Raw genomic sequence first — 12,924 nt, forward strand, 5'->3', positions numbered from 1 at the left:
AAATGTGGATTAGAGGTGCTGGTGAGATTATATAGTTGGCACGGCGTTTACCTTGCATACAGCCAATCTGGGTTCAACTCCCGGCATCCCGTATGGTCCCACCAGGCCCAAAAACTTAACTCAGGACAGCTAGTTCAGTTGGCACCTTCAGGCCCAAAAACATATATATTAACTCAGGACAGCTAGCTCAATTGGCCGAATGCACTCTTTGTATGAAGATGGCCTGAGTCTATTCTCAACAATGCGTTATCTCCCCAAACACGAAGCTAAGAATAACCCACACACACCACTGGATATGGTACCCATATAACCCCCAAAAGTTTCTCCATCTGTGTGGCAAAGTGGTAGACCTCATGTTTTACATTTGCTTGGCCCTGATTTCAGTCTCTGGTATCACCAAAAAAAATTTTAATCCATAATAATGACTAATATATTAGGGTTTTATAATAACTAATAGGCTCAAGTTTTTTCCTATGTTGGTTACTTTTCATGGTAAGTATAACTTAACTACATGAGCAACTGCAAAAACACATCTGATTTCATTCTTATCATTAACTTAATATGTCATTATGAAATAACTTTTATGGACTGTCTTTTCCCGTAGGAAAAAAACCTTGAAGATAATTTACAGAGTTTGGCTAATGAATTGGCTCCCATTTATAAGCAGTATGCACCTCTTGCTTACCAAAATCAGGTATGTTTGGGTCTTTATTCAGTGCTATTACATAATCATTTCTATACAAACAGTATTATCTTTTAAAGACTTTACAGATTTGACTTCAAACTTCTATCTCTCTTGATCAGGCAGCTTTTACAAAATGAGTCCCTTGGGGAGCTGCGACCTCCCTGAGTTCTATCTCCTGAATCCCATGTGATCCTCCTAACACTTCCAGGAGTAACCCCTGAGCACCACCGAGTGTGACCCAAAAACAAAACAAAACAAAGCAAAAAAAAACCTAAAACCACATCATATATCACACATTTATAGATATCGAAATAGCATTTGTCAAAATTCAACATTATTTCATGGTAAAAACATTCAAAACTGGAGCTGGGGTGATAGCACAGCGGGTAGGGTGTTTGCCTTGCTGACCCGGGTTCAAGTCCCAGCATCCCATATGGTCCCCCAAACACCACCAGGAGTGATTCCTGAGTGCAGAACTAGGAGCAATCCCTGTGCATCGCCAGGTGTGACCCAAAAAGCACAAAACAAAACAAAAAACAAACTGAAAAACACACCATTAAACTAATTTAATGGTTGAGTTAAAGCAGTATTCCATATATTTTTAAAAGGCTTATAGTTTTTGGACATTAATATATGTTAAAAATAAATGAATTAGGGGCTGGAGTGATAAAAGAGCGGGTAGGACATTTGCCTTGCATGTGGCCAACCTGGGTTCGATTCCCAGCATCCCATATGGTCCCCCTGAGCACTGCCAGGAGTAATTCTTGAGTGCAGAACCAGGAGTAACCCCTGTGCAACGCCGGGTGTGACCCAAAAAGCAAAAAAATAAAAGTAAATGAATTAAAAATTGTCTATCAGCCCCCAGAGTGCTAGCGGGATAGTACAAAGGCAGAGGGCCTTGCTTAGTAAGCTACTGTAGCCACCTCCATGGTTCAAATTCCAGCCTCAAGTGTGGTCCCCTGAGCTCAGGTACACAGCTCTTACAGGCTGGAGTGTAAGACTTAGGGATAGATAAGATCATCAAGGAGTCAGGGAGAGAACTTTAGAGATAGAACATGTGCGTAACATGTTAAGGGCCCTGCATTTTCAATTTTGGCACCACATATCCCTACCCACTCTCACCACCCAGTGTGGTCCTATAAAATATTCACCCTGTTTCTGCCCCAGAGTGAGAGCAGACAGCAAGAAACTTGACTTACACATTGCAGACCCAATTCAATCTGGTCATCCATATTCAAGCACCACCCCCCACCCCGGGCCATGGAAAATACAGAGGTTAAGTAACTTGCATTCCTCATGGCAAACTCTAGTTTGTTCTATCACAAAACATAGGATCCTTGAGCATCACTAGGACAGAGCCAGGAGCACTACCAGATATGGTGCCAACAAGAAAAATATTAAATGACCAATAAATCTGAGCATCACTTAGTGTGGCTCAAAGACTCCCCTCCAGAAAAAATCCTCCAAATTACATGTGATCAACTTTTCAAAGTTATTTTTTTTCAAAGTTATTTTGTATGTTTATTTAGGCTGAATTCTAAAAGCCATTATTTAAAGAGCAGGTGTAGGATAACACTGGGTTTGTGCTTTCAGCCTTGCCACAGGGAACTTAGTTTATCTTAAAGCAATGTCCTTTCTGTATGGACATGGGAAGACAGTTAATATTATGCTTTGTAATTTGGGAGCTGATTGACTCCGATAATATTTACTCCTGGGCATCTGCTTTCTTGACTCAGTTGCCCTTAGTTCCTAGCACCCCAAAAGCAGGATCCTGATGAGGGACAAAAGGGACCCAGGGCAAACTGTGAGCTACCGTGGCATCGAAATGGGCCAGGCCAAAGTGCCACAATACTCAACTATAAGTGGAGAGCATGGTCATAAACAAATGCTGTCATGATCCAAAAGTAATGACAAGACTAGGACCCTGCTGGGGTTAGGACGACTAGCCTGACCTGAGGACGGTGGTCTGGAATATATAGTGAGATGTCCTCAGAAAGAACCAAACTGTAAGTTTGTTATATCTCTTACTGTGCTCATACAGAATGGCATTGCTAGAAATATTAGAAGTAAATTTATTACAATTAATTAAGTGGATTACTAGCTGAGGAAAGAAGAAAGCAACACACCCTGGATGGGATCCCACCATTGAGCGGATCTCCTAGTAATCTGGAGTAATGTCTTTAGATGAGATTTTGTTAATCTCCTGGAGGAGTGGTCTTACCTCTCTTTGTTGATTTGTTAATGTTCAACCCACCTTTGTGTCACCACCCTATGTGATTGCTATATAAAATAAGACTGTAAGAGAAGTAAGAGAGAAGGCACAGAAGCAGGGAGAAAACACAGAAGTGAGAGGGCTTCAAAGAGAATCAGGGAGTCTCGGAAGAGACCAGAGGAGAGATGACAGAGATAGAGAGACAGACAGAAGAGACCACAGCAGCACACACAGAAGCTGACCACAAAGGAGGAGTCATCACAAGCCGGTCCATACACAGTGGCTCGAGAGCACCAAACTCGAGCGGCAAGAGAGAAAGAGATCACGCGCTACCCCAAGAGCCCGTGAACACAACATGCACACATCACCCCCTTCCGAGCACCCATGCATTTTTATTTTTTGCAGAGAAGGTTATAAATATGCTTTCTGTGGGGCTGGAGTGATAGCACAGCGGGTAGTGCATTTGCCTTGCACTCAGCCCACCTCGGTTCGATTCCAAGCATCCCATTGGTCCCCTGAGCACCACCAAGAGTAATTCCTGAGTGCAAAGCCAGAAGTGATCCCTGTGCATGACTCAAAAAGGGGAAAAAAATGCTTTCTGTTTATTGCAAGTGTTTTAAAAATATATAAGTTTGCTCAGGATACTAACTCACAAATAATGTGCATCTCTGCCTTTACTAGGCATTTCAACTCCATGGCCCTAGTGCTCTGCATTGGTTCTACTTCCTCATGTAAGAATTATTTCTCTTTCTTTTGGCTTTTTGGGTCACACCTGGCGTTGCTCTGGCGTGACTCCTGGCTCTGTACTGAGAGATTACTCATGGTGGTGTTCGGGAACCATATGGGGTGCTGGGGATCCAACCTGGGTTGGCCACATGCAAGGCAAATGCCCTACCTGCTGTACTATTACTGTGGTTCTCGCGTGTAACAATCAGGCTGCTCGTTCTCATACCCCACAATTATAGTCTGTGGAAGTGTCACTTTTGTCCATGTGTCCTCAAACACTGTTTTTGTTTTGTTTTTTGTTTTTGGGCCAAACCGACCTGACTCTGCACTCAGGGATTAATTCTGGCAGTGACCCGAGTGCTGGGGATGAAACCATCCTGTCACTTGACCCCTGTCCTCAAACTCTTTGGCAACTCCCTCTGTTATTAACCTACACATGCAGAAATGACCGAATCTTCTTAATTTGCCAGAAAGTTGTGGATTTTTTGTTGTTGTTGTTGCTTGTTTGTTTTCTTAATGAGGGTCAATCTTCCCTTAAGAACCAGATAGAAATGCTTTCTATTTCCAGGTGGAAAATGAACATGTTGCCCGAGAATGTCGGCTTGGAACCAAAGAAGGTCGCCCTTTCTCTGGGGTCACTGCCTGCCTGGACTTCTGTGCCCACCCTCACAGAGACATCCACAACATGAACAATGGAAGCACTGTGGTATGTATCTGGCCAGCTCCTGTTGGGCTAAGATTCTGAACTAGGATAAATATTTGTACTCTTCAATGGGATTACTGGTTTATAAAAATCATTTGCTTTTTATAATCATTATTTATAAAAATTATTTATTCAAAGTACTTTGAGAAACCTCTACCTTATCAATGACTATGATATTGGAGTTTTGTATATAATGATAGAGACTAAGATTAATTGGTGACTTGCAGTTTTATACTTTATACTTGTCTTTTATTGATTTATTTTCGTTTCTTGGGCTTCATCTGACGGTGCTAGGAGTCACTTCTGGGTGTTCTCTCAATCCTGTTTACCAGAGACTATACTCCAGCTCCTGTCTATGCTCTAGCCATTGAGTATTTGTGGTTTAGCCCAGTTATATTTATTTTGCTCATTTAGCTTAGTAATGGCAGGTGATTTCATGGTCCCATTTGAACATCATTATGAGGTTAACCGAAATATGTAGTATTTTAGCACCTCTCTGAAAGCATCATGCAGATTTTGATAATCCTGTTTCACATAACACTACACAGCTGGTTAAGCTCCTAGTGGCACAGGTCAAACTCAAACTGCTGCTTTTGGGTTTTTTTTTTGTTTTTTTTTTGTTGTTGTTTTTGTTTGTTTGTTTGGTTGGTTGGTTTTTTTTTGCTTTTTGGGGTCACACCCAGCGATGCTTAGGGGTTACTCCTGGCTTTGCACTCAGGAATTACTCCTGGCGGTTCTTGGGGGACCATATGGGATGCCGGGGATCAAACCCGGGTCGGCCGCGTGCAAGGCAAACGCCCTACCCACTGTGCTATCGCTCCGGCCCCTGCTTTTGGGTATTTGCTTTTGATTTTTTTATGATGTTTTTAACATTCTGGTTTTTTGTTTTTTTGTTTTTTTTTTTTTTCTTGTTGGGTCACACCCGGCGATGATCAGCCACTCATGGGATTCAGAGAACGCTCTTTACTTATTTTTTGTTTTTGCTTTTTGTGTCACACCTGGCGATGCACAGGGGTTACTCCTGGCTCTGCACTCGGGAATTACTCCTGGCGGTGCTCATGGGACCATATGAGATGCTGGGAATTGAACCTGGGTTGGCCGCTTGCAAGGCAAATGCCCTACCCGCTGTGCTATCACTCCAGTCCCAACATTTTGGTTTTTGAGCCATTTCTGAAGGTGCTCAGAGCTTTCACCTGGCTTGCTCCAGCTCTGGGCTCAGAGATCATTCCTGGTAGGGGCCCACAGACCAGAAGTGGTACAGGGATTCAGTCCAGGCTAGAGATTTGCAAGGGAAATTCCCTGCCCAGTGGAACCTCTCCAGCCAAAATGGCTACTGCTTTGACTTTTGATCTTTACTGGGTTTCTTGTTTCATTCCTTGTCACTGATAACAGACTGTGGGACCCTGCATCATTTTCTCCCCTGGAAGGTATGGGGAACCCAGAGATTGTCACTGGGGTTATTTGACCTGGCTTCTCTAAGTAGTGAGGGAGCCCACAGCAGCTGACCTCCCACTGCGCAGGCTGGCCTCAGCTCAGCTCTCCACAGAGCTGCCTGTTGGCTGAGGAGCTATGCTAGTGATTCAGCCTCAGCATCCAAGGGATATTGCAATTCACTATAGAATTGCTTAATAAGTACTGTAGTTAATGAAGACATATGTAAATTTATATTACACATATCAAAAGTATGTGTACTGAGAGATCGTGCAGGGTACCATATACGGTTCCCTGAGCACCACTGTATGTATACACTCCCTGCTCCATAAATTGCATTTGTTGTGCTTTTCTTGAAAATAAGCACATGCCCACAATCTGAGACCAGTGAAGAGATGTTAAAATTACATATTAGGTGCTGGCATGAATCATGAAATAGCCCTTTTAGTGAGAAATAAATTTGTTTCAAATAATTGTTTTCTCACCATATAAGTCACATTAATTAATCTAATAGCTTAAAGATTAATCACCTTACATTGACTCTGTTCTAGTTTGACTGATTTCATGCATTTGGTTCTTCTTCTATAATGTATTCATTAATTATTGCTTTATCTATTATCCTGGCTTGCCATTCAGTGAGATATATGCCAACCAATAGTATGTCACAACTAAAAGCTTCCCCATTTCTAAGTCCCTGAACACTTGTTATTAGGTTTTGGTGTTGGTTTTGTTTGTTTTGGTTAGTTGGTTAGTTTGGGGTTTTGAGGCTTGGTCCATGCCTGGCTTATTCCTGCAATAAGCACCCTGGCTCTGCGCATAGGGATCACTCCTGTCAGGGTTCAGGGGACATTATGTGTCTTCTGTGTGCAAGGCAAGCTCTTAACCTGCTGTACTATAACTCTGAACACGAGAATGCTTCACATACTACTGTTCTACTCTCTACTATTCTATTCTTTTTAATTTTATTGAATCATCATGTGGAGGGTTACATAGTTCTCAGGATTATGTCAGTTATACAATACTCAAACACCCTTCCCTTCACCAGTGCCCCTATTCCATCACCAACCACCCCAGTATACCTCCCGCCCCTCCAGTCCCCGCCCTTGTAAGTGATAAGTTTCACTTCGTTTACGTTTTATCTTAGTTACATTATATGTTTCAACACATAACTCACTATTGTTGCTGGGGTTTCCCCCCAAAGAGAAAAAGACAGTCCTACTGTCAAGGAAGCATTTGGTAGTTCTCCATTGCTGAGAATGTAGAGATATTAAGTTCCGCTGTTTGTTACATAACTTTTCTATTTTTCCCCCCCTCATCCCGCGCCACTGAGTTCACGCCTGTTTAGTAATCACCACACTGCCTGACAAAGGGAAAAAAAAACGAAAAAGATGGTTATTTCCCGTCATCAGCCGGCGTGGGGCTCTGGCTTAGTTGATAGTCTGGTAGAATGTCTGCAAGCAGTTTCTGGAACCAAAAGTAGTGCGCTGGTATCGGCCCTGGCTCAAGATTCCACCAGCATCCCGCTGTTCCATGTACATAATAATTTATTCCCTTGTATCCCATTCCCACGCCACCAGGTCCGTGCCAACTTAATGGACATCATACTATGGTTAACACCACGCCGCATTTCTTCCCGAGAAAGAAGGATATTTCTTCTCAGCCGGCGTGGGGATATGGCTTAGTTCATTCTAGAAAGATGGCTACCACTTTGATTGCCTTCAATATTTCAACAAAAGACTTACTATTCTTGTTAGGATTTCCCACCAACGTCTGACCCGTTAAAAAGGAACCATTTCATATTGCTGATGATTAGATGATATTAGGTCGCGCGGTTTTGGGTTTCTGTATAAAGTCCAGGGAAAATTCCGCCTGAAATTCTATTGCTACAATCTTTTACCCTTTTATGGTACTCATAAGATGGGAAAACCTAGAGAAATACCGGGCCCCGCAGGGGCAGCCTGGCGGAAACGCTCAGTTCACATACTGCAAGTTTTTCAGTGGGCTGCTGGTGTCCAAAGTAGCTCTTTTGGCCTCCTCGGTCATACTGGAGCAGAGGCGAGTGGGAAGCCCACGTGGCCCCACTGTCCATAAGTGGCAGCAGTGGGCGGAGACCGGTACTTCCCGGCCCTGCGATCTCCCGCATTTGGGTCCGTGTCTCCATTTTGTGCTCAAAGAAGTGGGGTGGAGGCTGTGTGCAAGTTTTTCAGTGGGCTGCTGGTGTCCAAAGTAGCTCTTTTGGCCTCTAATATGTTCTACTAGTCTACTCTTGGTTCTCCCATTTTCCCCAGTCTCTAGTTTTCTTCTGTCTAATTTTTCTTGTTTATTTATCCTTGTTATTTTTATTGTCCCTATGAGTAAATTTCTTAAACATTTAACTAATTAACTAATTGAAGCATTTCTTAATAGAAAAGAGTGACTTTTGGGCTGGAGCGATAGCACAGCGGGTAGGGCGTTTTCCTTGCACTCGGCCGACCCGGGTTCGATACCCAGCATCCCATATGGTCCCCTGAGCACCGCCAGGGGTAATTCCTGAGTGCAGAGCCAGGAGTGACCCCTGTGCATTGCCAGATGTGACCCAAAAAGCAAAAAAAAAAAAAAAAAAAAAAAGAGTAACTTGTAAGTTCAGTCTACAAACTATTAGATATGGTTTCATTTAGAACTTTTGGAAGGTTTTTTTATTTTTTTGGTTATTTGGGGACCAACACCAATGCAGCTGGGGGCTAGTTCCTGTTCTGTGTTCAAAGGTAATTTCCAGGGATCCTTATGGGACTGTTTGGTATAGGGTTTAAACCAGGACATGTGAAGTATATGCTTAACCCTGTGCGCTATCTCTCAAGCCCTTTTAATGAGTTTTTAATGTCATTTGAAGTTTTATTACTATTACTATAATTTATAGGGCCAGAGATACACTACACCAAACAAGCCACTGTTCTTTCACATGACAGACCCTGGTACACTCCTGCACTGCATATGGTTCCCTGAGAACTGCTGGGTGTGGCCCAAAAATAACACAAAAAGTTAGAAAGGAACTGAATAGAGTGGTTCATATGTTAAACTAGTAACTTCTGTATATTTCCCACCACTCTTTTCCCCAGTTTCCCTCCCATGCCAGCATCTATGGCAGCGCTCTCGCTCGCTCTATCTTGCTCTCTCTATCCTTCACTCTCTCTCTTCTCTCCTTCTCTCTCTCTCTCTCTCTCTCTCTTTTGGGCATTGTGGTTTGTAATACAAATACTGAAAGGTTCTCAGATATATTCCTTTACCTACTTTTAGCTCTCAGTTTCAGTCCAAAAGTAGGATAGAGAATGAACCAGTATGACAGTAAGAGTTGAAAATGATCACTTTGAACTAATAGCTTCTTAATATTTCATAAGAAGGTAGTGAATAACCCCAGCCATAACCATTCAAAATGAAATGGGATTGCAAGAGACTTTGTCCATGGCAGATAATTCAAACGGAGGACAAACTACAGTGAATGTTCTAGACCTTTATCTCCCATTTCTTCCCAATCAGGTTTGTACTTTAACCCGAGAAGATAACCGTGAGTTGGGTGTTATTCCTCAAGATGAGCAGTTGCACGTGCTACCCCTTTACAGACTTTCAGACACAGACGAGTTTGGCTCCACTGAAGGAATGGAAGCCAAGATCAAATCCGGGGCCATTGAGGTCCTGCGGCCCCGCCTCCGCAGGAGAAAACGCTTCACCCAGCCTGTGCCTCGGTCGGGGAAGAAGAGGGCTGCCATGATGACAGAGGTTCTGGCTCACAAAGTAAGGGCTGTGGAAAAGAAGTTCATGCCTCGAATCAAGCGAAAGGCCACTCCGACGGCAAACAACAGCAAGACTTCGTCGCTGCCACTTGTAGGTGAGGACCTTGGACAGGTGTGCACAAGGCTCATGCGAAGGAACGTGCCCTTCCAGCCTGCTCTCTCTCTCCTTTGTCTTGCTACACTCTGAAATGAGGCAATCTTGGGTTCTATGGTGTATCTTTTTAATTTTTTTCTTTTCTTTTCTTTCTTTTTTCTTTTGGAAATTTTGAGTGTTTTGGAGTTTGTGTATGTGGTAGGCCATACCTATCAGTGCTGGGGGCTACTCCTAGTTCTGTTGGGGACTTGTTCCCTGTAATGTCCAAGGGAACATAATACAGTATTATGTTCAGTATGAGGCATTTAGTTTGGTTTTGTTTGGTTTGGGGACCACACCCATTAGTGCTCAGGTCTTCCTTCTGGCATGCTTGGGGAATATAGGGGGTGCCAGGAATCAAACCGGGGTGTGCGGAGTGCAAGTGTCCTTGTTTCTTTTCATGCACTGTAGCACTGTCATCTGTAGTTCATCAATTTACTCGAGTGGGCACCAGTAAGGTCTCCATTGTGAGACTTATTGTTACTGTTTTTGGCATATCGAATATGCCACGGGGGGCTGGCCAGGCTCTGATGTGCGGGGATACTCAGTAGCTTGCCAGGTTCTCCAAGAGAGACAGAGGAATCGAACCAGGGTCGGCCGCATGCAAGGCAAACGCCCTACCTGCTATGCTATCACTCCAGTCCAGTTTATTTTCATATTCAGAGATATTTACTGATTATATTTCTGCCAAAACTAAAGTTAATATAATAAAAATGAGCCATCAGTGTTTCTTCTTGGGTTTCCTCTTTTTTTCAACTTTTTGTTGAATTCTTTTCTTTTGGCAGGGAATACTCCTGTTGGCGCTTAGTGGGTATCCCTGGCTCTGTGCTTCGTGACTTAGCTCTCCTACCTTTCAGGCTTCTTTAGTTTGGGGTTGTTGGAGGACTTCTGGTGGTGCTTGTAGTGCCATGAGATGTTGGATTGAATCCTGGCCTACCGCATTCAAAGCATGTGCTCCTGCCCATTGAGCTATTGCTCTAGTCTCTTTTTCTTTTTAAAATAAATTATTGTTTGATCCTTCTATGTTGAAGATACACTATCCTATTCATCTCTCTGGTATAGATAAAGTAATGTCACTTCCTTCACATCTGTCTGGTTTTCCTTTTTTAGCATCAATATAAGTAATCCAATGAACAAAAATTGTTACTGTTTCACAATTGTCACAATTCTTTTGGACATGTAGCCATTTATTAAAGGGCAGAGAGTTCTGTGGAAGCTTTTGTATGTTTGTTTTAGCTAATTCCTGTTCCAATGAGCTATATCTAGGTTGGAAAAAAAGTCTTAACTGTTTTATTTTGGTTTGGGGGCCACACCGGGAGGTTCGGGGAACTAACTATAGAGTAGTGGGGGCGGGGGGTCCTGAACTTGGGCCTTTTATAGGCCAGTCATGTGCTTTAGACTATCTAGCCTCTGACTCTCTGGTCCTGGAAGAATTCCTGGATTCGGGTTGTCAGTGAAAAATTGACTAAGGATAAGGCACTTGCTTCTTGAAGGAAAAGAGACTTGGCTCTAGAGTCAGGGATCGGCTTCTATTGAAATAAAAATTAAGAGCACTCCAGAAAGAGGAAATAGAAAGTGTGAAAGTCAGGAGGCAAAATACTAGTGTGGCTAGCTTGAAGGGGCTTCGTAAATGAGAACAAAACTAGGCAGCGATCCTGGTTTGTGTGGAAGGGTGACTGGTGAACCACAGCTGCCGAGCACCCTGTGGGGAGTGCATATCTCACTGCACTGGGCCAGCCAGGGCACAGATACACGATTACACCTGAAGATGATCTTAATAGGTCCTTCTAGATTGCATTTTAGTAGAGAAAGAATGAAACTGGTTTCTACTGAAGTCAGAGAAGTTCTTGTATTTGACTTAATTAGGTTTTGCTCTTTTTTATTTCTAAGGCTCTTTAGTGCTCATGGTCCAATTTTCTCATGATCATTTGTTCATGATGTAATTCTGGCTCTTTGCTTGTGAGTCACCCCTGGTGCTGGGGGAACCATATGAGATGCCAGGAATCAAGCTGGATCAGCCACAAGCAAGACAAGCACTGTGATCTGTTTGCTGTCTCTGCTGCTCCTGGTTTTGTTTCGTTTTTTTCTCTATTGTTGTTTTTTATTTGGGGCCCTCACCCAGTGATGTGCAGGGGTTGCTCCTGACTCTGCGCTAAGGAATTACTCTTCATGGGTATCAGTGGATGATATGTGAGGGGGAGATCAAACCCAGGTCAAAGGCATGCAAGGGAAACACCCGACCCACTCACTATAGTATCTCTCCTGCCCCTACTCCCGCTTATTTTTTGATAAAAAATTGACGAAATGAGAACAGGGATAGTATATGTCTTTAACTACACCACTTTATCCCCCTACCACACACCAAATAAGATTATAGGAAATCTGTCACTGTCACTGTCATCTCATTGCTCATCAATTTGTTCGAGCGGGCACCAGTAACGTCTCTCATTGTGAGACTTATTGTTACTGTTTTGGGCGTATCAAATACACCACGGGTAGCTTGTCAGGCTCTGCCATGAGGGCTAGATACTCTCGGTAGTTTGCCAGGCTCTGCCTCACGGGCGCGATGCTCTTGGTAGCTTGCCGTGGTCTCTGAGAGGAGCAGAGGAATCAAACACAGAGGGTCAGCCGTGTGAAAGGCAAACACCCTACCGCTGTGCTACTGCTCCAGCCCAACAATTATAGGAAATAAGTGAATTATATAATGAATCACAGATTCCTCATTTGCTCCCTTTTTGTTTTTTGTTTGGCTTTGGTTTTTGCATCACTCCTAGAGATGCTCAGGGGACCATAATGGAATACTGGGTGGGCTGAATGCAAGGCAAGTTCACCGGTATCACTCTGGCTCACCCAGTTTTGCTTTTTTATTTTTAATTTTGGTATGTTGCCACATCTAGCAATGCTCAGGGTTATTCCCAGTCCTCCCTGTCTTCCATCATTTGGATTAGAACACATTCCTTACATGTTTGATGCCCAGGTTTTAATCCCCTGCACCCAAAAATTTTTAAATAACAATATTTGAAACTGATGATAAGTCTTAATTTTACTTTCAAATACTGAATGGCCCTGCTATATGTGGCTTTAAAATAATCCAACAAATCCGGTGACCATAAGGAGGTTAATAAGTGGTAATGTGCTTACTTTGTATGCCACTGATCCCAGTTTTTTCATGGTCAGTTCCCTGGCACCCATAGTGTGTCCCAAACCTCCCAATAAAACAGAACTATGACAAGAACATTTTCTGCAATTTGTGTAATCTTACCTCTT

At 43.1% G+C, this 12,924-nt stretch overlaps 1 protein-coding gene across 2 annotated transcripts in view; it reads left to right on the plus strand.

Moving 5' to 3' along the window:
* TET1 (tet methylcytosine dioxygenase 1) overlaps window positions 1–12,924 on the plus strand; it is a 131,760-nt gene that overhangs the window by 104,669 nt on the left and 14,167 nt on the right. For both annotated transcript variants that reach the window (XM_055139546.1, XM_055139547.1), the window contains 3 exons: window positions 605–694; window positions 4,192–4,329; window positions 9,271–9,619. In XM_055139546.1, coding sequence (XP_054995521.1) covers window positions 605–694; window positions 4,192–4,329; window positions 9,271–9,619 — 577 coding nt within the window. The remainder of the gene's footprint in view (window positions 1–604; window positions 695–4,191; window positions 4,330–9,270; window positions 9,620–12,924) is intronic.

This window comes from Sorex araneus, chromosome 5 (assembly GCF_027595985.1).
Source record: "Sorex araneus isolate mSorAra2 chromosome 5, mSorAra2.pri, whole genome shotgun sequence".
Lineage (NCBI taxonomy): Eukaryota > Metazoa > Chordata > Mammalia > Eulipotyphla > Soricidae > Sorex > Sorex araneus.